Source organism: Apteryx mantelli, chromosome 26, assembly GCF_036417845.1.
Source record: "Apteryx mantelli isolate bAptMan1 chromosome 26, bAptMan1.hap1, whole genome shotgun sequence".
Taxonomy (NCBI): domain Eukaryota; kingdom Metazoa; phylum Chordata; class Aves; order Apterygiformes; family Apterygidae; genus Apteryx; species Apteryx mantelli.
In genome coordinates this window covers 8,233,586-8,259,570 of record NC_090003.1, presented here as the reverse complement: position 1 = coordinate 8,259,570, position 25,985 = coordinate 8,233,586, and the positions used below count along the sequence as shown (strand labels likewise).

Below are 25,985 nucleotides of genomic sequence, written 5' to 3'. Positions count from 1 at the left end.
GATGCTCATCCGTCCGCCGCGGGCCCTGCGATCGCCGCGATCTACCTCCTCGCCGGCTCCTCTCCGCGGCAGCGGCGCCGCCTGCTCGCCGCAGCAACGCTCGCTCCGGCTTCGGGGAAAACGCAGCTGCGACGGATCTTTCCAGCGTGCCCGGCGGAGAAGCGATTCCCAGCCATCTCTCCCCCCCGGCGGCCACGTGGTCGCACACTCTCCACCCCCCGCCTCGCCGGCCGCGCTCGCTTCGCCCCAAATTCCCAACGCCCCCGGCGCGGCGAGGCCCAGCTTCGCCCACCGCGAGCCTCCCGGGATGCCGGTGGCCGGCGCTTTCCCAGGGCCACGGCAAGCGTCGGGGCACAAAAGCGCCCCGAAGTCGCTCCCGGGACCCCACGCCCCCAGCAAGGACGTTTCTCATTAATTCCCCCTTTTCGCCTTCTGGCCAGCAGCTGCCGGCTGTTCCCGGGAACACGCCGTCTCCGAGCGGGCGACGGCCGGTCCCTCTCCAGCACCTGGAGCCGATGAAATGCACCCGGAACCGCCGCTCTTTTGGCTCGACTTCGACAACCAATTAAAGCCGCAACCAAAACGCCATCAGTGATGGGTTTAACGCGGGAGGAACGAAGCGGCTCCGACCCCGACGTCTCCGATGGCTTTGCACCCCCACAGATGCGTCTTCGACTGGTGCTTTCGCTTTCCCAGGTTCCCATGAGCCGCGATTCGCCTTAACCTGCTGTTTACATCCTCTTCCCCCTTGCTACGGGGCTGCGACGCCGCTCGGCGTGGGAAAGCAGGGCGAGCGGGGCAAAGAGGGCAAAATCTCAGCCGGTTTGTACAGCGGCGCTTTTCCCCCCTCACCTTGGCGCTACCGGGGGGCGAGGTGAGAAGAGCAGCGCAAGGTTCGAGCGGCTTTTTCTTGCTCACCTTTGCCTCCAGAGAAACCGAGGAAGGAAAAAGGTCGCAAGTCCAACCAAGTGCAGAGCTTGGCAGGGGCTCAGACTAAAACAGGCCTCTCCTTCGAGCTGGCAGCGTAGTTTTAACAAAGATTTGCCTCGGCAGCAACGCACGCCTACGGTAATTCCCTCCCCTCGACTTCCCGGACGAGAAAGCCGCGGCGAGGAAGATAAAGGACACGCGGAGCGAGCCTGGAATCTAGTTTCATTTTATTTTAGCAAACTGCATGTTTGTCGCTTATCAACATCTCTACATTAGCAATTGTATAGCTCTCCGACTTCTCTTTTAAAAAAAGGGTAAACGAGAAGTGACAAAACGCAGGCTCTTCATCTCTTAAAAACATCTCAAAGTTGGGTTTCAAGAAGACTTTTATATATTTTGGTTTTAAGGTAACAGATGCGGCGTGGAAACACTAATTCCAATCACCCGCCTAGCGGAGAACTACCCCTTCCGGAGCCCCTCCGACGTCAGGCGACGGCGACAGGCCGCAGCCTCTGTTTACCGAAGGCCCGGCTCGTCCTCGAGGGAAACTCGCCGGTCTGAAGGAGCCAAACGCACCGTCTCCTTAGCGTTATCGCTCTAAGGGCCAAGCGGAAAGAGGCGCCTCCAGGACGCCGCGCGAGCGCTGTATGTACACCGCCTCTCCGCGGAGGCGTCAAGGACCTCGTCATGCAGGGGATCTACGGAGGACTCTACGGCAGCTGTACCTTCGCGTTAAGGATTACATTTCCCCAATCATCCCCGTTCCTGCTGTCTAAAGATATATAAAGATCTTCTCCGAAGAAGTTTTTAAAAGCCGGCCCCCGCCCCGCGCCTTCCCTCCTCCCCCCCAGCCAAGAGGAACACCGTAAAATGTACAGATTATATGTCCTAGAAAAGTCCTAAAATTATTGCAGAAACTAAAGATGACTTGATCCAGGGGAGGGGCAGGCACGAGGCACGGCATCGGGATCTAACAAATGCTTGGGATGGTTTGATTTAGTTTTCAGCTTTTTCCCCATCATTCAAGAAGGAAAAAAAAAAAAAAGAAGAAGAAGTGTTTAAGCATCAGAACTAAAATACAAATGCACGTTGACTTTATAAAACAAGATTGTGGATTTGACCATGGGATTCCCTGACACTGGAAAAATTTTACTTTTTTGCCCGGAGAGATTTCCTCATGGTGGATTTGCCCTTGGCAGAGGGTTTCACTTCCTTTCTCCCACCGGCTGCTGGTTTCTTGGAAGAGCTGCCACCAGAGGGTTTCTTGATGGCTGGGGCTGCTGGTTTGGCTTTCTTAGCAGGAGTTTTGACCTTGGGGGGAGGCTTCGCTTTCCCCCGGCGGGCTGCAGGGGTTTTCCTTGGCTTGGGCTTGGACTCTCTTCGCTTCATCGGGGGCGCCCTGCTGCGCGATTTCGGAGGAGGTCTCTTCTGCATCCTGTCAGGAAGAAAAGCAGCGCACGATCAGAGCGGAGGCGCAAACGGCACCCGGAGCAGAACCGCTGGACTCAGTTCACACCGACAAAGCCGATCTTGGCGTTCTCCTTCTTTACCGCAAAGGTTCCTGCACGCAGCAGTACGTTTCATTATCTAAATCCCAAAGAGCAAGAAATACTGCGGTGGGTCTTGCCGTGCTAAGCACTTCTCGTTTCCCACAGTGCTCTGTCCGCTAGGTTTCTAACTCCTTCATTAGGCATATAAAACATATAAATAACAACGATGAATCGATCTAGGTCGATTATCAAAACAATTCAAAGACCTAAGCAGTCTCTCTCCCTCTGCAAGAGGAATTTTATTACTTAATGAACACTACTCATCTTAAATCCATGCTCTGAGTGAGAGAGCTTTCATATTTGGCTACAAAACAGCAAATAGTACTGTAGGGAATAGTTATCCTAATGAAACACTTAATAAACACAAAAAAGTCCCATATGAGACCTCAGACTTCTGCAAAGCACAAAAGGCACACGGGAGAGCTAAAGGCAATACAAAATAAATACGGGCTCTTCTCATCTGGAGGAAAAAGACATTAGTTGCAAATTACTAAATGGAGGAGATCAGGATCTCCGGAGCAAGGTGTTGCTTCTGCAGGCTGCTGCAGTACAGCACACGTCCCAGAGAAGTCCTGATCCTCACAGTGCCCAAGAACTCAACCACAACAGAAACTCCCTTTCCCAACACTTCCGGAGCAACAGCCTTGCGGATAAATAGCCGCAGCAGGAGAACAAACCCCACAGATCTACGCGCAGGCATTTCGTCTTTGGAGACCAGTGAACTGCTGTATTCCTGCAACCTTCTGGGTATGATATTCATTACTCATGCGGACTATCCGGTCTCAGCATGTGCTCTCAGCCCTGAAGAAATGACCACAGAAATAGCAATGGTCATCACCACCCCAAAGTCATCCTAAACAGAGCAATCAGGACAACGTCACTACCTCAGCGTCTTTATGAAGATTTAGTACTCCTCGCTTTCTGGCACCGTGTTATTTCAAGAGATCCAGAAGGAATCCACCCAGAAGAACGAGGTGCTCTCTACACCTGTGACCAAAGAGTCACTTCTACTCGGTCTGAAGGGGCCCGTGTATCTCTAATCCTATCATACCTTTTCTTTGGTGGTGGCTCTTCCTCCTCAGACTCTTCCTCTTCAGATTCTTCTTCTTCCTCAGACTCCTCCTCTTCTTCCTCATCAGATTCCTCAGAGTCCTCATCCTGCTGCTTCTCTGGGTAGAGCACACCTGGGCTACAAGAGCATTCTTGTTAGAGCAAGACTACTCACTTCTAAGGACGCAGCTCAAGGGTCATCAAGCCTCGGGTAACCCTGGCTTACCAGGCGCTGCTGCTCATCTTCCTGCAAGATTACAGCTTTGAGCCTAATCCCAAAAAAACGACTTCTGCGCTTCTTGCTATTTGAAACCAACAGTATTTTGTCTCTGCAATGGCAGAAGTGCAACTGCTTGTAAGTCACCAGGAACGCCATAGCCCTCCCCTCCCTAGGCTGCCCTTTCCCTTCCCTTCATTGCTTCTTTCTCCCATTGCAAACACGGGAAGACAGACAACAGGACAAGATCAGACTTCAGCGACTCCGAACGCAAGCCGGAGCCACTGAGGACTTACACGCACGCAATAAAGGAAGGTGGGAAGCAGAGACTTTAATGACTGCGTTGCCATTTGGCTCTTCATGGGACACTAAGTCACCATCCCTGTGCTCCATGCGGCCCAGCGCAATATCCATTCACAGCAGGAGAAGAAAGGCTCTTTCGGGCTCACAGTAGCTAATCTAGGTTACCTTCCCGCTCCCCCTCCTCCCAGCTCTCCCCCCCATCAGCATTAGGAAAGGCAAACAGCTGGGTCCTTCTCATTATGAGCATTCTTGCGTTAAAGCAACACAACACGCTCTACCTGCTCGTGCAAGTTTGTTTTAGCATGGGAACACTTAAATAGCCACTGTCCTGCAAAAAGCATCACGACAGAATACCCGAGAATATTTAGCCCAATGTTATTACCCTTAAAAGCTTCCCTTGCTAATGAAGTCAGCTTTATGTCCACTCACAGTCGGACACCCAATTAAAGTCACTGCGAGATGGGTGACAGTGTCGTGGCTCATTCGTTACCAAACCCTACAAAAACTTCCCTGTGAACATGCAGCTGGCCTATGAAATTCAGCAACGCTATCTGGCTGATCTATGAAATATTCATCTTTAACATTGTTTCACAGCCAAGCTCTTTACCTAGGATAATACGGGAAGCAAAGCTGAAAAGTTCCACTGAAGCCCTTTCCAGAAATTTGCTCCATCCAGCCATTCTTCTCACATTTCTGCAGGGTTCTCTTCAGTAGATGCACTGTGAAATGTCAAAGAAAGGCGGCATTACATCTTTATCCAGTCACCCATCGCAAACTTACCGCTTTCCGCGGTGCCCTCTGAAATCAGAGATGGAGAGCCAGGATGAAAGATCAGAGACGCACAGAGAGACCTCCCCGTGCTTCCTTCCACACGCAGCAAAGACCAGCCGCTATGTGTAAGACCCGGCTAGACCACTGCGTTTAGAAGTTTTAGGATGTCTTATTTAGAGGGAAATCTTTCCAGTTAATTTTCAGGAAGATGGCAGCACTGTTCCTAAACACTTCACAAACGCAGCTTTAAACTCTCCAAAGGAAGAAATCAAGAACAGACCAGGTTCTTGATGTTACGAGCAGGGGCTCCTCCTTTATAAATACATCCAACAGCATCACATAACTATTTCTGTCAACATTTAACCCAAGTCTCAGCTTTCTTCAACCAGCTCTAAAAAGTAGTTTTTTTTTAAAAAAAGTCTCTACTCTGTTTTTGCTCTCCTCTCCCTTGTGTTCCAAAATTTGTATTTGCTGCCTCTTTCCTTGCTTTGTTTTTTTACGGGAAAATATTTGGTCTAGAAATATGAGAAATATACTTTTTGCTCCAGTCTTCTGTTCCATTGGGCACTGTGTAAGCTTTCTAACCAAACCAGCACAAGCACAGGGGATCTCTGCCTCTGGCAAAGGGCTGAAGTTCTTTAATCAGTTCAAAACCACTTTCAGCTTAAATTAGGGGGGTCCATTTACATATTTAGCTCCCTCCAAGCCAAGGGAAAAGCAAGCCTTGCCCTGAAGCACATTCTAAAGAGGTTCACTTGAGGAATGGAAAGAGAAAAAAATCCAAAGAAGTGTGCTGGTTAAACTGTCACCTCAATCTGCTCCGCATGATTAATGGAAAAGTATTCACTCGAACCGCTTATTCAATGCCACTGAAATGGACTTTTATCAAGAACTGGCATTTCACAGCAAGAAAATCACTTGGGACAATGCCATACTTTCACCAGCCTACAGACTACTTCTGCTGAAGAGCTTTCATTTAAACGGCACTGGAAGAGCTTACACAGCTAATTGAATTAATTGTATCCATTAAACTATTAGTTTTCCAACATTAGGCTCTTAAGCGTCCAAGAACTTTTTAAAAACCCGCACTTCTACAAACAGGGGCAGAACATACAACATCAGGCTATTTTTACTCTGGGTACCAAAGATTAACAGCAGCATGTAAAGGATTTGACTGGAGCTGTAAGTGTGAGAGACCACATGGGAAGGAGCGTAGCGCACTGCCTCGGTAATGTCTACCTGCCTGCTTTTACTTCTCACGAGACCTTCTTCCAGCTGCTTCTAAAAAGGAGTAGAGGTCATCAAAATTATTTTTATCTGATGGAAGAAGACAGAAAAAAAGCAGATCGCAAGCTGAAATTTCCTTATCTGACTTGGAAGACTGACAAGCGCTGGAGGCAGGCTAAGCACAGGCCTCTGAAGACCAGGGCTGAAGTTTCCAGGGGTCCTGAAAGCAAATATAATGCAAGGGCTTAGTAAGCCTGGGCACTCTCCTCCCTGCCCCAGGATGAAGAAGTCGCGCTCGGCATCAATCTCTAATTGGCAGAGGGCCTCAGGCAACTTCTTCAGCCCGCACTGCTGGGAGGAAATCTGTGCTCCTCTACGCGGCAGCAAGCCCTTCATCACGCGGCCGTGCTGATGCAGTGCTTCAGCTCCAGAGGAAGAGTGCGGAATCAGCAGTCTCCTCTCCAGCCCCGTATCCTGAGGGACAGCACCAGTACTGAGAAACCACCCTAACAAACTGATCTGCTTTTAGGTCTGACTCTAGCAGAGACTTCGGCAAGCTCACGCTGTTTCAAATGACCTTCGGCTTAGGTTAAACAATTGCACAGGGGCGCAGATCAAATAATGCAAATAAGCCATTAGAAGATCTACTTTAAAAAGTCTCTGCTGTCCTGGCTTCTGCTAATGCAAAAGCCAAAGCAGACATTAGTGTCATTACTGGGAACAAAGATGTACCAAATCTCTTTCCAAATACAACAGGATTAGTTTCTTCCCTCACTTGCTTAACCTTTTAAAATCAGAGTGAGAGGAGGATCTCCAGGAAATCAGTAGAAGGGGTGCTAGTAGGATTTTTTTTTATTTTTTATTATTTTTTTTTAAGTTAGATGGTGCAACTCCTCTAAATAAAACACAGCTTGGAATTACTTTTATTCTGAGCTGTAGCCTGCCAAAAATCAAGAGAGACAGACAAAATCAACTTTGTGATTTAAGAACAATGAAGGACTTGAATACTACTCCCCTTCCCTGAGAACGGACTATAGACAAGAGAAACAAGCGTTATGTCTCAGAAACTCGCCTTTGTCAGGCTTGAAAGAAACTAATGGGAATAAAAATACCGAGCATCTCTGCAACGCAGTTTTCGCTCGGCAGCACAAAGAGTGGAGCAGCTGCCAGTTCCCCAGCAAGCTCAGCTGAATACTTCAAAGATGCAGCAAAGACACAGCTGCGGGACTTTCACGGTGTGAAAAAAGAGTCCCAAAGATTGGTACTTTACCCTGGAAGTTGGAGTTGGTCCCTGGGTGGTTTTCCAGGATATACTTCTTCAGCGCTGTGGTGGAGCAGGTCTTCGGTTCATTCATGGCAGCGATAGCAGACAGGATGGCGTCTTCCATCAGAGTCCCACCCAGCAGGGGCTTCTCCCCTGATTTCTTCAGCTATTTTCCAAGGAGGAAGAGAAAAGCATCAAGACAAAATTCTCCCAAACCAGGTCAGGACAAGCTCCTCTGCACCAGGTGGGTCGGCGCTCCTGCATTAGCACAGATACGTTTTATATTAAAACACTGCAGAGGGAACGCTGCTCTCCCAGCTTTAACGGGAGGACAGGCCTATTTAGTCAGCTGGCCTGGAGTGCTTTTTATTGGTAACGCATTGCCCCGGTCCCAAAATACTGTGCGAGTATGTGGCAATCTAGGGGCCTATCGCTCAGGAAGGGAATAAATCAGATCTTCCTCCATCCCACAGACCAAATGCGCCCAAGAGACATCTACGGCATAGACACGAGGAAAAGACACTGCAGACATCTGGGGTACCTGCTGCCCTTGCAATTAGTGACAGAAAGGAAAGCTTACCCCACCATCTCCCCTACTGTGCTAGTGAGTCAGAGCTGAAGCAGCGTGTGGAGCACGCTAAGCAAGGAAGGCCTGTTCCAGAAATGTAGACCAAGAGGAGAATAAGAGTCCTACTGCTCCATAGTTTGACAACTGCTGAATATGACAGGCTGCTAAAGAAAGGTGTACCCAATAAAACTGGGGAGGGGGCATTAACACAAATCAAAGGATGGAGGTCAATATAGTTAATAAAGCAAGATGAACTCTGGCTCTGACCTGGAATGTCCCAGACGCTCCTTTCCCTGTGATCTGCTCTAACTGGCCTTTCTCTACAGCTCTCTGCAGGGCATTCTTCAACAGCTGGGGTCTGAAATGCAGGCGGATAAAGCTTTACTGACACACACTGACAGCGTAAAAAATAAACAGAGAAACAACACCTTACACAGAGCGCGAGAAGAGCAGTATTACATGTGGTATCTGCCTACATACAGACATTTTAAACGGAGATCAGTTAGCAAGTGCCGATTATATGAAAAGAACAATGTACGTTAGTGGATATTCAACTGCAAGGCTTTCTTGGCATCGCTGCGTACCCAGAAACGCACACGCTTCACTTGCAAGGATTTACTCGTTTTAAGAAGCACGTTTGGAGACAGGACTAGGCGGGCAACGAGGTAGTCAACCGAGAGACAGACAAGGGATTGAGTACAAGCCCCTCTAAAAGGCAATACGTATGGTTTTCCTAGATTTACCTCCTCTCCTGGCCCTTGACCTGCTCCCTATGGGCAAACCGACAGATTATTGTGTGCACCGGTTAAAGCTTTCAGAAACAAGTGCAACGAGACGCCAAGAAGAGGCCTTCATATCCGCGCAGCTGGAGGGATCCGATTTTGGTTAAGGGTAGAGGTGTGTAGAACAACACTAGTGTCAAACGTCAGGAACGGAGAGAGGGTGTAGAGAGACGCAGAAAAAGGCACAGCTTTTCTCAAGCCTTCCTGCAGGCTCTACAATGCAGAGCACCACCTGTCTGCTGCCGGATGAAATACCGGATCAAACCACCTTGAAGTGAAGCAAAACGGGAGGACACTAGCGTTTCAAGGCTATTCGGGAGTCCTGCTTGCAGAAGCATTCCCCTGCACCTACCTTACATCTACTTTGAGTTTGGGGTAATACTGAGACACGTATTTCTTGATCAGGCTGTAAGAAGCTTCCTTCGGCTCACAAAGGCGGGTGAAAGCCAGTGGCAGGATGTCTTCCAGCTTGACCTGTTGCTCTGGAGTCGAAGCAGAAGTGCTTTTCTGAAACAGATGTGTTTTTACGCATCAGTGGGGCCTAGGATTTTGGGTTTTCTGAACCCGCAACACAGGTGGGGAGAGCTACTCCTGACATCAGCCACAGATCTTGAAAAACGAGTTCTGTAAAGCAGCTCTTTACATGAAGAATTCAAATGTTTAGCAGTTTAAGCAAAATCTAGGTAAGCTGGCTAGAATTTGATAGGAGTCTTAGGAAAGTTTTTTAAATACTATCATTGCTGAGTATTTAATGATATCTATATTTTTAATGGTTTCCCTCCTCTTTTTAAGGACTCTTTCCTCGCTACCCTTCCATGAGAGTCAGGTGAAAATGATTCACACTGACATGAAATGAAAAAACATTGAAGGCAAGACACCGTCCTGGGTGTCTACACAGGTCAAATCCACCCCAAAATTGACAGGCAAACATGACTGTGCTTTTTTAAGTTGGCAGAAAGAAATCTTGATTCTTTTACCTGAATTTTCCTCTGTCACTTCCCTGCTAAGAGGGAGGGATGATCAGAAAAGAGAGATCTTTACACAGAAAAGGAAATGGGGAAATGTGCAGAACTCCAGTTGGATTTCGATGCTGAACAGCAGCTTTGCAAACAAACGGGTAAGGGTGCTGCTCACCCAGAGAGTCGCCTCACTGCTAGCTGAATTCACTGAAAACAAGAGCGAGCTCTTCATTTTGCTGCAGCTTGGGGAAAGTAACTAGGAACAAATACACCAACTGGCTGCAGGCAAGAAAAATGATGCGTTAGCAGGTATCAGGTGCTTTATTCAAGCTTCACATGAAGCCAGTGAGCTCTATTTAAAAAGAAGTTGCACTGTAATTAGTTTCCTTCTGTGCAATAGTACCAAGTGTGTCACTGTTACCTTTAGTTCTAGGACTTTTGGTCTCCTCAGGAGCACAAAGCTCTCTTACAGTACCCGAGAGGCCTCTCTCTCCACCAGGTAAAGACAGAAGAGGAGCTTCACGGTTATTCATGTTTCTGCCTCTGAACCAAAGCCTAGTGGTTTCATGTAAAAATTCTAAAACTAAGATTTTGATTATTTTACTTGGTTTTAATTTTTCATCCTAGTTTTCTGATTCTGATTTTAGTGGAACAGATGTTAAACTTTACTTGGGGAGGAAAGGTACAGCAAGGAGGAGAAAACTGTTTGGGCTGGGGCTAAGCACATTTTGTAGCATGCAAGTGTTTCAGTGGAACCCACAAATATTTTTCAGAGGATTGTTTAAAACGATCCATCTTACCTTTCTGTCTCTGGCTTTTGGAACAGTTTTTCCTGTATTAGACACTACCACAAAGCTCCCAGAAGCTCCCTTCCCTTTCACCTAATTTGAAAAAAAAAGTCTATTTCAGTCTTCAACATACAAAGCAACTTACAGCACTAACCATCTGAAAGAGCCTACTTAACATCGTTATAAAGATTTAGGATGCGCTGCCTGATTTTGGAGGCCTGATTTGAATCCACTGCTTTCATCCGCAGAGGGCAACCTGTTCAAACGCGAAAGCAACGCTCCCCCTAACAACAGGGGCCTGACGCTTCCGTAAGACATCACTAACATACTCTGTCGTCCTGAGCGGGAGATCCTAAGAGAGTTGATATTGCAGGCATAAATTACACTGTTAAACGAAACACGCTGATGCAGAAGCGAAGTTGGTAGACTCAGTTTGAAGACGCATGCTGCTGCAACGCTACGCGACGCAACTGAAAACCAAGAAACAGCCATCCATGTTACACAAAAGACATCCTTGCAAAGTATCCGATTCGCCGAACAATGCTGAAATTCCGTCAGCGCCTAACAAAGTGGAGGCAGAGGTTAATTAACCTCCACGAGGGAGAACACGATCACCCCAGAGAGCTGCTAACGGAGTTTCTTAAATTCCTGTGTAATTCAGTAACACCAGCTGCAGGGCTGTTCCACAAAGCACCACTTACCTGTCTAATGATTCCTCTCTCCAGCTCCCTTTTCAACGCTTGCTTTAGAAGATAGCCTCTCCTCTCAAGCTCCAGGGAAGGGTATTTGTGGATGATGTATTTACGGATTGCAACCACCGATGCGCCGCTCTTTTGAAAGCACGCCTGAAACGGGAGCAATGAGTTAGCAGACACCACCTGCACGGAAACTGCCTTGCTGCGGGACTGAAAGAACAGAGATTGAAGTGATGCATATAGGCCAACACAGCGGCACAGGATGCCAGCGCTGGCCTTCTTCCTGCGATGATTTGACAGTATGAAATGCCACTGACTAAAGACTTAACTAGAGCACTTTCCCCTTCAGAGTGGCTGAAGGGCAGACAACGTGTTAACCACTCCCCTGTTCTGCAGCACTTAAGAGTAACGATATCTACACAACATGCTATTACAAAAAAATAGTCACCTTTAAGAAAAATTAACACCGCACAACCGGTAAGTCATTTTACTAATGTCAGACAGAGTAATCATTAAATCATAACAAGCTGCCAATTTTTTTTTCTAAGGGAGTTGGAGGATAAACATTAGCAAACTAGTAAAAAAAAATAAGTTAAAGTATGTATTTTGAAGATTACTCTCTCTGAAGAATCATGGTAGCCAGAGAGCATTACAGAAGTCCTTCCATTAGGGATCAGAAGGGGATTACACCAAAACAATTCTGCTTTATATTTTAGTGATTGTACAGGTCATAGAAAACCCCAACTGTGACTTGATAAAACTCTCTCTGTTTAAGCAAGCTTGCAGATCTAGGTGGCTTCAGGAAGACTACTACGCAGCTGCACTGTATGGAATGCAGTTTACTTAAGCACAGCATAATAATGTACTGTAGATCCTACTCTGTTACCTACCCTTCTAAACAACTGCCAGAAATGTAAGGTTTAGAGTAACCTAAAGTTCACAGCATGTCTTCTCTCCCTCTAACGGATTTGGGTGCACTGCTGCACGCTGTAGCGGCTGGAAAGGCAGTCTTGCAACCAAGGCTGGGGGAGTCCAGGCCTCCCGTGAAGGCAGCGTGCATGAAATAAGTGTCAAGGGGAAGGCAGCAGCATCGCAGTGCAAATACAACGGCAAAGGTCTCTGTTTACAATTAGGAGGAGGGTAAACCAAGACCAACATCGCTTTGGAATGCTAGTTTACAGTATTTCCATCTATCCTGAATTAAGATAAGTTAATGTTGAAAGAGGCACACATCAAATAGATGGATTAACCAACATAAATCAAGTTAAACATGGCTAGAAGGCACACCAAATTAAATGATGCCAGCAATCAACTGGTTATGTCATCAAAGCTGTTTCTAATAATTTAATTAGGCAGGGAAACAAATTCTAAACAAAGAAAAAAAACCTACAGGACCCCTCGGTTACATCATGGACTTGCATTTCAGTTCTGCAGGCTTTCAGACAGTTTGTCACCAATAGTGCTAAAAGCATAAATGTCTTACACAGTAAGTTTCCTGCTAACAGACAGCACTACCACCCGTAAGTTGAAATTGGGGATTTTAGGCATATAAGTTATTCTGCTTCGTGACAGACAAACAAAGCATTTGTCTCCTGCTTACCTTGATGGCCTCAGTTAAAATAGCATCCATCTTGGGGCGCGAGGAGGCAGCCATCTGAGTTTGCTTTTGTGCTCTAGCCAGTTGGCTAGCAGAAAGAGTAGCCCACGCAGGAATGGTCTTTTTCACCTTCTTCTCCTTTTCCTTAGACTGATCCTTCTCGCTTAGGAAAAATACAAAGCAATAGTAAGACGAGAGACACTGTAAAACAAGCCGCCAGGCAGAACAGAAAGAAAACACTGAACACTTGACTCTGAAAATTATTTGAAGAACATTTTGATGTTCTGATTTAAAAACAAAAAAACCAAAAAACCCCAAAAAACTATCTTGAGGCTCAGTCTCACAACGTATTCTAGAACAGCTGCCGCACTTGATCGCTAGCTTGTTCCTCAGAAATAAGAGCATCTTTTCCAGGGACCCATTCTATTTTTCCGATCTCTCGCATCACCTTTTCTATCAATAGAAACTGGAGAGACTCTCTCTCCAGTCCTACCCACATTCCCCATTCCAGCACTAAGCAAGCCTTACTCCTTTTTGGTTTCTTCTGAGGACTTTGTTTCCCCCTTCCCTTCATTCTCAGGTTCCTTTGGCTGTTCTGCTTCACCGGATGCAGCAGGCAGGGTTTCATTCTCTTGTTCTTCTCCAACAGAGGCAGATTCCTCAGAGCTGACTTCTGGATCTAAAAGATGTGAAACCGCATCAAGTTACTATCTAAACCCAGCATCTATTCTTCAGGAAGGCAGAGAAAAAAAAAAAAAGCTTACAAACACACCCCAAAAATGATTTCCTATTTCTATTCTCCGATTTAAACGGATGATTTGAAGGTAACTTAAGAAGTGAACAGAACTATTGAAAGAGCTTCAGTAAGGTGCAATCAGCCAGCAAATGCCAGAATAACTTCAAACAATATCACATAGCATTTTCACAATGAATTAAATCCCCCAGTCTTCTCCTCTTTAACTCCTGGAAGTTACTGTTGCAATGATCACTCATCACAGACGCCTGGGGTGAGGAAGGGAAAGAGAAGAGGAGGAGATCAGTACCATGAAACACGAAGATTTTGGCCTACATTAGGGTTTACACATTTTAAGTCAAAGAGGTGCAAAAACATACAATTCCACAGAGATCTGGGTAGATAAATACAAGCTTTTAAAAAAGCTGGAACCAACACAAATGTATCCACGTGGGGTTTTTTTTGTTGTTTTAAAAACAAGCAACTTCGTCTACAACGGATTTGTTTTCAAACACCACTGCTTCTGCACTAAATACTGTGGCACTTGAAGGATGTTAACTGACATGTTCAGTCACATCTTTCCAGACTAGGCACAGCTTTACATCGCACATGCATTGGCAGCAGCCCTTGTTTATCAGCAGGATCAAATCCAGTCAGAAACCAACTTAGCCAGCAAATTAACTCAAGTATTTGTAGCTGCGAGAAGGCCTTAGAGACTGGACAGCCTACCAGGTAAGATGCATATAAACTGTCATTATCTATTATTTGGGTAAGGAGTTATTTATCTACAATGACTGCTCTACGTACTACGCAGATTCTCTATCTTTGAGAAGATAAGCACGCCTGTTATGTTCCTGTGCACAATTTTTACATGGAGGCATCACGTATTTAAACACAGTTTATTAAGAGGTACTTTTGCATGCAGTGTATTTATTCCTCATACCAAAGAGGATAAAGTCAATGAAATTAACTGAACATGATACTGAGATGACACATTCTGAGAAACCGAGGTGAAGCTACTAGAACCAGACACATTAATATCAGACTGGATTTTACCACACAGGAAAACAAAGAAAAAAAAACTTAAAATACTCTGTTTTTCCATTCATTAATTCCACTTTTTGATCTCAAGCCATTTTCCTGCCACTACTGAAAGCTCACAGTTTCTACCTTTATTCTGAAGAATGAAGAGGCTGAAAAAGACCATATTTAGCTATATTTTCAGGTCTGGAGAGTCAGGGCTTTGCTGCAGGGTATGAAGGACAAAATAGAGAAATGGGTTTAGACTGGAAAGAGTGGCTGCAAAATACGACTTCCCAACAATCCAGGAAAAACCTGTGAAAAGGCGCTAAGCATGTGTAATATTTTAAACACGGCAGCAGGATTTTTCAGGAGCTGCAGAACACAAGTCTATGTTTGAAAATACATTAATAATCCACTACAGAATTATTACCATACCTGCTTTGACCTCCTCGCCTTCAGCAGGTTTGCTTTTGGGAGGAGTTTCCCGGGAAGAAGAATTCACGGAGCGACGGATCGGCATCGTGTCGTCTTCAACTTTCTAAAGAAAGTACATGAAAAATCGGTACAGATATTGGAAAAAATCAGAAAGTTTCTGAAATGGGATTAAAGTACATCAAAGAAGCAAATGCAGAAATATTTTTGTTACATTTGGATTTTTCAGCATTTTAAGTGACAGTGACACTCAAACCAGCTTCTCTGAAGCATACCATGAGAGGACAGTTTCACATTTTACATTTATAAGAGAAACAATTTCTTTTCAATTCCAAATTAGGTGAGAAGAGCATTTGAGTATTTTGACACATACAACATCTCAGGGAAAGCAGGGAAGGGGAAGGAGCGTGCCTACAGGGTTTATCAGACTCCCAATCAAGTTTCCTACAAGCAAGGGAGAAAGACTATGAAGTAACCTTCAGCAGGACTGGAAGTCAAGGTCTGATCCAAGGGCAAGCTTGGAGAAAGGGCCAGCCCCTACCTCACTTAACTTGTCCGTGTGGATCAGCTGAGCTCCCGTTAAGAGTGGAAGCGCCTTATGATGCACGGGTTCAGCTTCAGACAGATCAGTCGCCATTTAAAATAATTTCTAGCCCCAAGTGCAGGGAACACTGTGGAGCCCCAGGTTTTAACCCCAAGGACTTTTTCCTAATGGTTTTCACAGTGCAGGGAGGAGTCAACCTAAAGTACAGAAAAGATGTGGTGTGAAGATTAACAAAACAAAAACATCTACGTCCATGCATCTAACAAACCAAAGATTAAAAAGAAAAGGAGGATAAATGACTTACAGCTTATGACTAACGCAACTGACAGTCAACACTCGCAGCAGTCAACAAAGATGCTAAAACATGTATGCAAAATTAAGCTCTATGGATGCAGCAGAAATGGCAAAGGCATAAGCCAGACCTGCAGCCTGCTCCATTAATACATTTCTGAAAGAATAAAGAGGCTATTTAAATGAACAAGAAGCGTTAACAAAAACCAGACATTGCACCGTGCCTCAAGTAAAGCCTTGAGGTAACTAGTAAGTCGTTCCCTTCAGGTAAAAGCAGGAACCGACCTGCTTATCCAGCTTCTATTAGCCTACGGAATTAAACCATTAAGTCCATTATGCAGCAAATACGTACACCAGAGACCCGAACCATGCCCCTCCCAAGCTAAACCCCATGCAATTTAAAGAACGAATGAGCCCTCGGACAAGCAAATAACCATCAAACAGCGGTCTCCACACCTTCGACAGTAAGTTAAAGCTTTGCAAAACTCTCCTCTAAACACAATCATCAGTACCGAATGGGTTTAGCTTAGCTGAAGCCTCATCAACAGTCTCGCCCCGTGCTACCGTTTCGCTTCTGCGGCCTCTCTTACCTGTTGCCCATCCTCCTGCATCAGCCTCTACCAAGGAGAGGCGCTCCACTACTCCCATTGCAGAAGAGATGGTTTACTTTCGCGTTCACTCCCTGTTCTTCACCATCCCCTTCAAAACCCTCGAAAGCAAACCTCGCCCCTAGCAAACCAGGGCTGGACCAGTTCCCCATGTTCCATCAGAAGATCAACACGCTCCAGGCGGCCTTCGTCCCTCCTTGACAAAGAAAGAGCCAAGCACTCGCAATATTTCTAGCTATCCTGGATATGTTTTCTTTTGTTCTGACGAAAAGGCAAGACCATGACCACAAACTTTCACTTTTAACAGGTATTTCCCCAGCCTGAGAGGAGCCTTCTTGAATGGAAAGCTAACATCCCTCCCAACACTGTTTTCAAGGTGACGTTCACCCAGTCTCAGCAATTCGTAGTGCGTTCCACATCGCATGGGCGGATGTGCCGTATCGCACCACCGCCATCCGAACTACCCAACGTTCTTGCTCAGAAGTACAGTTTTCATATTACTCAACAGTGAGGACTCCTAATCAATCAGAGCTATCCTCTCTACCTCACTTATTTTCCCAGGCAACCCCAAACCCAGATCGTCTGCACAGAGCATTTTCGGTAAACCTCCGAGGCAGAAGAAGGATTAGAAACATCACCAGGCCAAGCGGGTGGCGTTTCAGCAGGAGGTGCTCTAAAAGACATTCACCTATCTTCAAAACACGGTGGTTCTGATGGCTAAGGGCACTCCATCCACTTGCAAGATTTTCAACTTCTCATTTGACACTTAACAGTCTTTTTGAAAAATTACAATAAACTAGTCCTGCAGAGACCTGTCTCAGCACCAGTAAGAGCAAATGAGTATCACAGCACTGGATGCTTTCTTGAGACAAAACAAAGAAAAATGAAGAAACACTACATTCCAAAGACAAAATAAATGAGATGAATGAAACTTTCTTATGAGATTTCAGGATGGGTAAATGAATACAAATACCCTATTAGAACATACAAACTATTGGCCAAGCACAACTTTTTGCCTGTTTTATGGGGCCTTCCTCCCTCAAAGTGGCAAGTGAGAGGGAAAATGTAAAATACTACCAGGCTTCAAACTGGTATCACACAGTTTTTTCTAGCAAGCATAACCTGAACACCTTTAAAGAAAGATACCATTTCCAAGCAAGTCCTCAAATAATCAATTAAGGATCCATACTAAGAGAAATCAGTTGGGGGCTACAAAATATTCTTTCCTTAGGATTACTCACACACACACACACACACACACGCACTGTGGCTGAATTAGTTATAGGTTTCACACATTTATTTTTAAGCAGGTAAGTCGCACATCACATGCATGAAAATATAGTACTACCAACTTTGATTAAAAAAAAATCCCTAAGTTCTAAAAAAAACTTTGTTTAGATCCCAGCGTAAACTTCTCACAGTCTCCTTGCTCTCAAGAGTGAAACCTAACATAGCACAATTTACAGCTTCAGTGCTTACAATACACTTAATTTTCCATCACCCAGCAGAAATTCACGGTGACCCAAACGGGAGTTTGCCGATTCCCTCTGCATTTTCACATGCAGATCATCTCCTGCTCAAAAGGCCGACCGGATCAAAGGGGCAGGAGGATATTGCCCCACTGACTTCAAAGCCCTGATATTCTCAAGAGGCAAAGTCAGGAGCACCATGGTCTTCTGTGAAAGCATCACAGCTCAAGAACTGTCCTTGCTTAGCCAGTTTCTTTCCATAGAGGGGTCAAAAAAGTGCTTTCTACAGTAGCAAAAATAAAAAAGGGGAGGAGGAACACACCAAAGCACTACTTTCTGGACTGAGCGTGCAATGCCACATTGCTGAACTTAGTTTCTCAAAAGGCTAAAGCAAAAGACTAGAAGTTTTTGCAACAGCTATGCAGAAAAGAGCTGCGCGGATGCGGCTGAGGTGAAACTCTGAGAGCCACTCTTGCGCCTCTTCCAGCCGTGTGAATTAACTTGCGTTTGGACAGCTTGTTTATTTACAACACATTTTATGGCCTACACAAATGGGACTCTTTACCCAGCACTACAAAACAGCTAAGGACCAGAAGTGAAAGTTAAATGATTTCCAAATAAAATGGCACGTGTATTTTAATGGAATTATCAAGTCACCCAAGCCAACTGTTACCTGGATACCCTACCTCATGTGTCGTGTATTAAGACATCTTTAAATGCGTCCCACAGCTATGATTCTAAGCATGACTCTTAATGACAAAGAATTGGAAAGTAATAACTGTACTTTGTGTTTACACAAACGTTAAACAAATCAAATACTGTGCTTAGGAAGTGGGAAGAGAGACCATCGCTGAAGTGAATGACGCAGGTCTTCAAGGTAGCAGTTAGGTAACTCTCAGGAAAGCTTACAATATGTCAACTGGCAGCAAAAGCACATCAACAACGAAACAAACGTCAGGATACTAACCTTTAAAAAAGTTGCTTCAAAATATACATACGTAACCGTTCATCCAGCTACTCGCCCCAGTTTTCCTATGAGTCACTGGAAACCAGATCAGATCACAGATTCCCACGCTATCGTAAACAAATCATTTGCAAGCAGGTGGCCCAGCAAGGGGCTCACGAGCAGCAAAAAAAAGACTGCGGATTTCTAGACGAGCAGAAACGGTCCGGCAGCGCCCAGTCTCCCATCTCAAGCGGTGGCCGCTTACGGAAGATGCAGACACTGCTACAAGTAGCTTTCCATGTGCTATTATGAAAAACATTATCTATACGAATTCCATCCTCATCTATCAGCAAACAGGTAAACATGGAAAAGGGGAGGCTGTTTCAGGTGACGCATTCTGGATAATAAAAAAGTGGAATCACCCCACCAGTATGAGAGACACAGGAACTTCAAAAGAAGGTTAACTTGAGGCATAGGTTGGTTGTCTCAAATTTCTGCTGGACATAATGTTTTCTAGCTTATCTTAGATTTCAGTCTCTGGGAAATATTTGGGGAGGAAACTAGGTCTCGAACATGGCAAGCCACTTATCACTGGTGGAAATACCAGGTCACAAGACTCCTGGTAGGGCACAGAGGCTAAGCTAACTGAAAGCAAATATGCAATGGAAAAATGAGAAAGCATATCCAATCCTGCGTTGTCAAGGGTGTCCACTTTCTGTTACGCAGCATGCGCACCAGTGATTGATGTGCTCTTAGAGATGACTTGGTACACTGTTCACAACGTGGGTCTGGAAATAAGATCAAAAACAGCAAGCAATTTTTTTTTATGTTACCCTTGCAGATCTGAAGTCAGGGTGTCAAAGGATACAAAAACACCACCCTAACAAGCAGCTCAGGCAGCAATGTCTGTTTATTATCAGAAAGGCTTAAAAAGCAAAGTAACTGGATTTCGACCAGGCTATTGATTATCATGCAATTATGTACCAGTTTCTAATACTGTACCGAACAGCAGAGCATTTAAATGTCTCAGAAGTTGCAGGCAAAAGCGCATGAAACGTTAACGATGAGCTGCAAAGAAAAAATGAAAACCAAAAGCAAACATGCTAAAATGGTACCTTCTAAACTGCAAGTTGGCCAACTTTTTAAAAGACTTCTGGCTCTCTGAAATCCTCATGGCTCTTCCCCATTTACTAAAGACTGGGCAAAATCCAGCTCCAGTAGAAGATCTTACCAGAACCATCAGTATCTACAGCGCTTCTTAATATATCATTCTGTACCATCTTTGATACCAATTTGTTTTAGAAAATGGGTCCATTGAAAGTTCTCAGCCGTTTGCCTCTCACAGCCTGGTTCACAAGGCTCTTTAGCATTTACTGCCTTCTCTTTCGCTTTGCAGTTCACTGAGCAGCCTGGTGTCTCGATTAGGTCAGACTAGTAGCACTCGGTCAGTTAAAACAGCCTAAAAACGTGCAACGAAACAAAGTATCTTCCTGAATAAAGAATACAAGTTACTCCTCACTTCTAATCCTTATTTGGCAGCCTCCTCAGAAATTCACTTCTGCTTCGCATCTGGCCGAGCATTACTTCACAACTGGCATCCCCATCCCTGCCGTTCCCATTAAACAAGTTTTGTGCTAACTTTGTCCCGATCCAGCAGCAGCCGCCGCTGCTGCTTAGGGCCACTATGTCGCATCAACATCCCGGGAAGCGTCCCAGTTAAGCAGACTTTTCAATCGAGCGTCTCCTGATCAAGCCATAAGGACCGTATTTGCGATTCGGCCTCCCGGAGATCTGTTACAGGCTATCCGAGCCCCAGGCTGCTGCGAGCATTATAAGCCATCTTGTTTCAATTAAAAAAGAACAGTGGTCCAATACAAAGATCCAATAGCTCACAACTTGCCAGGCAAGAAATTCTTTGGCTTGACTAGCGCAACAGCCTCTATTCCCATAGAATCCTCCCGGAGACAGCATTAAGGAGGGGAAAAGCAAATCCCAGGGTGCCGGTCTGGGGGAGCACAAAGAGAATCTTTTGCATTTCTAATATCCAAACGCACGCATTCCTACACAGGGAGAAAGTCTACAGAGAGCTTTTGTTGGCCTAAAGATACATTTTCATTTCAGGGTAGCATCCAAAATTTGGACCTCTGACTCCACTAACGGAACCTGCCTTGCGCCTTGCCTGTTCTGTTGAATTTTACACAGCAAAGCAAAGATTAAATACGGCTGTTCCGCACACACACAGATACTGCTTTCACTGCAAAAAAGGCACATTACTACACTAAGATTGATGCTGCGCCTCCCCACCTGGGACCGAGCTCAGCGCCTCATCTCTGCAAGGATATAATACAGTACCGGCAACTCAAGATCTGCTCAATCTCCACAGCTGCTTGTTAAAATACAAGTAACAACCCATGCCTCATCTCCACTCTTCTGCGACGCTAAGAATGCTAGCTCAATTAGAAACCAACTGCAGGCATCAGTTTATTTCCCTATCTATCCATTATTCTTTAAACCGAACAGAAGACACTTAGTAACAGCAGTTCATTTCCGTGGCCTGGATTATCCCCTCTTCCTAAACCCAGGAGTCATTCTTCATCTCCAAACACACAACCAAAGCCAGGTACTGTGCAACTTAAGTTATGGCAGCATTGTGCCTAGAAACTTGCAAAAACTTTGGCTAAGGGATTAATACAGAGCAGAATTCCTGCTTGCATAGCTGTTTAAAAATAATCCCTCTCTGCACTGAAGTTCACGACCGTGACAGTGACAACCTAGGTGGGACAAAAGTTTTCAAACAGTTTTGGCTAGTATGGTCCATGATCCAGATTCTCCATGCGCTGCTGCTTCAAGACACACCTAAAGAATGAAATAGCCTGTATTTACCATAAGTTTAGGTCACAGACTTAAAACTGCTCCGACAGAAAATCCACCGCTGAAAGTTTCACAGTCTTGGATGAAATATCTTAATTGCAGAATCCAATATTACGAATTTTGACAATCCACTGACACTTGAATGTAAGCTTATGCCACGAACATTGCACAACGGAGTTAAGAACCTTTATAGGCAACATCCTTCTTGCTTAGGTGGTTTAAATTTGAAGCCACTGTATTTACCCTTCTCCCAAACTATTACTAATTCAGCCATCTCTGATTATTTTATAGTACAAGACTATACATAATAAAACCTACGATTTCCTTGTACTCTGCATAAAATCTCTCTTCATCAACTCACACTTCATATTAGAGTCCATTAATGTAAAACTTCTTTTATTCTCTCTTACGGAAGGTTAAAATCCTCAGAACACCCTGGGTCACTTGTAACAAAACACTGCCAAAAGCTCAAACATCAGTTTCTATTGAAAGAGAAAACACAAGAGAAAAAGATATTCTGAAGACAAAATTAATCCAAGCAGATCCTACGTGAGGAAAGCGCATGAAGCATTGAAAAGTTAAGTAATTGGGAGGCACACTCAGTTAAAGAGGAGAATGGGTGCAAAAGTTAGTAGATATTTTCAAGGCGTAGTCACTAAGTTCCTCCCCCCCCAACAGAGCTGATGTGTGTTTTTCCCCTACTCATCCCTGACTTCCAAGTGCTCCCCACTTTATCTGCCGATCTCTTTAAATGCCTCTTGAGGAAGGTAAGTGCTCTCCCGTACAGTGCATTAACACACCTCCATTCGTTAAACTGAACAGAAGGGACACAAATCGGCAAGCCCTCCCTCGTCTCTCGTCCCCCCTAAACATGCTGTCCCCACACAGAGGAGCTCGATAGCACGAGATTGTTTATAAACATCAGTACTTTCAAACCTTTGCCGCTCCAATAAAATAGCGGCTTGCCAAAAATTGTTAGCCAACTATTTTGTTGAAGATGCTAAAAATACTATTTATGGTAAAAAAAACAAAAACAAAAACATCACATGCATGGAAACCAGAGAGTGGCTATTACTCAAAAAAAGCCCGATAAGAACCAAAATGTTACATGCTGGTTAACCCAGAAACAATTTAGCAGCCAAGCAAGACTCCTGGAAAGAAGGAACCTGTGAAATACCAAAGACATAAGCAAACCGCCAGTCCCTACTACACTTTAAAAGGAGTGAACACACCCACAAGCACAAGATTAGCTAACTTTTCTTTTCCTCCTGCATAGGCTGAGCAGTCCCCCATGACTTGCAGACACCTGTGACTAGGAAAGGAGTTAGACTACAGGCGGGAAGGAGTTGTTGTGAACCGTGTCCCCAGCCTGGAGCTGTCCTCGGGCACTATAAACTGGCGGAGCCCTCGGAGCTGGAAAGAGCCACGCCAGTTTATACGGGTTGGGAATTTGGTCCACCGCTTCGCTCTACCTTAAGCCTTTGTAGGGTTTCAAGCGAAGAAAACCCACGGTGGCACTAGGGATAATGAATCCTGAAGGAATGCACGCTGAAGCAACCCAGCCTCTCCGGCGCTGGAATTTATAGCTTTCCCTACGGAGAAGCACGTGCAAGGAGGGAAGGGTTGGATAATTAGCATTCTTGAACGAGGCTGCGACCAGGCAGAAGCCCAGAGGTGTCCGATATCCCCCAGTTTCGGCGCGGAGGGGGATTAGGCGCTTCCTTTCGGCAGGGCGGCACGCCGCAAGGCTCAGCGGGAGCAGAGCACGTTCGCTCGAGCGGCGGCGCTTCCCCGGACTCCGGCGACACGAGTTTGAGGAAGGGAAAAGAAAAACCGGGGCGAGGACCGGGGCAGCGGCGGCCGTTTGTCGCTCCGCGCCCGGGGCACCGCGGCGGCGGCTGTTCGCCGGGTGTCAGCGGAAGGGAAGCGGCGCCGCGCCCGGGCCCGGGCGGCTCCTTTGTGAGGGGCCCCGAGGCTCCCGGCTGGGCCGCGGCCCCGCTCCCCTCCGCGGGCACCGGGGCCTTTCGCCGCCGGGAGGAGCAGGCCGCGCTGGGCCCCTCCGCCGGGCTCGCCGCCTATCGCGACTCGTCGCGACAGCCGCCCCCCCCCCTCACCGCGGTCTGTCACACCGCGGGGGGAGGGGCGGCGCCGAGGGGTGTTTCCCGGGGGCCCCCCCCCCCCGCTCCGCGCACACACCCCGCGGCCTAGCGGGCGCGGGCCCGGCCCCCCCCCCTCCCACACACACACACCGCGCCCCGCCCGCTCTCCCGCGGGCCCGGGCGGGGGTCACTCACCAGCAGGCCCGGCGGACACAAAGCGGCCCCTCTAATGGCGGCGGCGGCGGAGGGGGGAACCGGCGGGGGAGGGGAGGGGCGGGGGGGGGGGCCGGGGCAAAGGGGCGGGGGGCGGGGCCGCGCGGCCCGCGGGGGTGTGGCCGCGGCGGGCGGGGCGGGGCGGAGGAGGGGGCGGGCCCCGCCGGCGCCGCCGGCCAATGGAGGGCGGCGGGCATTTTTCGAACGCCGGCCTCCCCCCCTCCCCGCCCCCACTCGCCTCCCGCCTCCCCCCCCCCCCTCGACCCGGCCGCTTCCACGTTTCGCGTGCGGGACATCGGCCAATCACGGAGGGGCGGGGGGAAGGGGGGAGGGCGAGGTGCGCGCGCAGGCGGCGCATGCGCGGCGCCGTCCCCTTCCGCCCGCCCCGCGCGGCGCCGCCCCCGGCCGCAAACAAAACACGGCGCGGGGCGGGCTGAGGGGGGCGCTCGAGGCGCCGCGCGCGCGCGCGCCGGGGTGTGTGTGTGGTGGGCGGGTCACGCGCGCGCTCCGCTCCCCCACCCCCGCGACTCACCTCAGCGCGCGCGCGGCGGGCGGGCGGGGCGCGAGACCTGCTGCGCGGCCGTTTAACGGCTCCCTCCGGCGGGCACTGCGCGCGCGCGCGCGCCTCCAACCGCCACCCCGCGGCCGTTGGCCACGCCCGCCGCGCGCTGCGGCGTTACCCCTGGAGCCTACTGAGGGCACTGGCGTGCCCTGCTCTCCTGCCCTATGCCCCTTGCGCTTGAGCCATCTCGTTCCTTGGGCCGGTTGTCCCACTGCAGCATCGTGTCTTTGCCCCTGCCCCGGCCCGGCCAAATGCTCCTGCCTTTGCCCTACCCAACGCTTAGGGATTGTTCCCACTCGTGGTGGCGGCCAAAAGGTATTTCCAGCCAAAGGAAAGCCCACCTCAGTTATACCCTTTCCTGGCGGCAAACTGGAAATTTTCCATCAAAAAGCCGCTAACAAGTTCTCCCCTGCAGGAAGGATGCGCCTTGTAATAAATAAATATATAAAAAACACTCTTGCTACACTTTTTTGGGGGGGGGATAGGCTCTTTTTCTCTCGCCTTTTGTTTTTTGTTCCTGAAATCCCTCTGTTTTCCCTTGGCTTGAGTTTCAAGGATAACTCGCAAATTCCCTTCTCTAGCCATGCTTTTAAGAGGTACCGTGAGGTGTAAAGTCCTGCGCGAGCGTCTCGTTTCCGTGCTCGCGGACAACAGCGCATCGGCCGTTTCTCAGCGTTTTTTTCCCTCCCTTTCCCGCTTAGACGGCGGCCGTAACTACCACGGGGAGGCCTGGCTCCTGGCAGGAAAAACTGTGCTCCTCGGCCTTTCCCCCCCCCCTCACGGTGCCTCTCCGGAGGGAGGGAGGGCGGCGGAAGGCGGAGGAGAGGAGAGCAAGCGGGAGCGCGCGCCTCCGTAGCCAACTCCTCACACGCGACGAAGGAGAAGATGGAATCGCCCTGGCCGCCCTCCCCGTGCTGGCTGCAAGGCTTCCTGCAACACCCCAGCGCCGGCATTTGCAGAGGTCTGCGGCCCTGCCCCTACATAAAGCGCTTTTAATAAGCATTAAGCGCTTTTGCTACCATTCCTGCCTTCCCAAGTGCCATGCAACCAGCCCGTGGATTTTTTTTCCCCCCCCCCTCTAAAATCATTTGATTTGATTATATCTATCTGAGGCTCTGAAGCTTCAACATGTTAGCCTGGGGCTTTTGTTTTCGGAAGGGCTTTTTTTTGGCCGTACAGCTTACAGGCTAAACCAGGTCATTTAGATACACTGCTGCTGCGAGCATCAGTAAAACTTGGCGCGTCAAGAGATTTAACAGGATTTCCAGCCCCACTGAGAGGCTTTCCAGAGCGAGCCGTGTACTCCCAGTGGAAGCATCAGTACCGCTTTGGTGTGAATTACCTGTGGTGCTTCGGTTGTGGACAGGACTGCTGACAAACTCCTCTTCAGGGGTCACAAGACCCTCCATTAACTTTCTTACCCTCATATTTTCCAACTCATATTTTCCCCGTTATGCCACAGTTCTTATTCAACATGAACATTTCTTGCTTTA

The 25,985-nt window shown here is 47.4% G+C and overlaps 1 protein-coding gene across 2 annotated transcripts; it reads right to left on the bottom strand.

Annotated features, from left to right (window-relative positions):
• Positions 1-1,140: 1,140 nt before the first annotated feature.
• On the bottom strand, positions 1,141-23,982 carry HP1BP3 (heterochromatin protein 1 binding protein 3). 2 transcript variants are annotated; one of them, XM_067310867.1, is made up of 13 exons: positions 23,913-23,982; positions 15,431-15,630; positions 14,893-14,995; positions 13,230-13,380; positions 12,705-12,864; positions 11,111-11,254; positions 10,422-10,502; positions 9,015-9,169; positions 8,148-8,238; positions 7,319-7,478; positions 4,658-4,769; positions 3,532-3,669; positions 1,141-2,365 (listed from the first exon to the last, which is right to left on the bottom strand). In XM_067310867.1, exons 2-13 carry the CDS (start codon positions 15,524-15,526, stop codon positions 2,080-2,082), a joined length of 1,677 nt encoding a protein of 558 aa, XP_067166968.1. In that variant the 5' UTR covers positions 15,527-15,630; positions 23,913-23,982; the 3' UTR covers positions 1,141-2,079. The 2 variants fall into 2 exon arrangements, with proteins under 2 accessions (XP_067166968.1, XP_067166969.1); XM_067310868.1 differs by lacking the exon at positions 15,431-15,630.
• Positions 23,983-25,985: the final 2,003 nt, after the last annotated feature.

What these genes read in the sequence shown, in the direction of transcription:
- HP1BP3 (XM_067310867.1), bottom strand. Translation starts at nt 15,526, where the DNA reads ATGGCGACTGATCTGTCTGAAGCTGAACCCGTGCATCATAAGGCGCTT. An exon ending in TTTTAACTGAGGCCATCAAG is followed by an intron (nt 11,255 to 12,704) that starts GTAAGCAGGAGA and finishes CTCCCGTTTCAG; the next exon opens with GCGTGCTTTCAAAAGAGCGG. An exon ending in AGAGAGGAATCATTAGACAG is followed by an intron (nt 10,503 to 11,110) that starts GTAAGTGGTGCT and finishes TTTTCAAATTAG; the next exon opens with GTGAAAGGGAAGGGAGCTTC.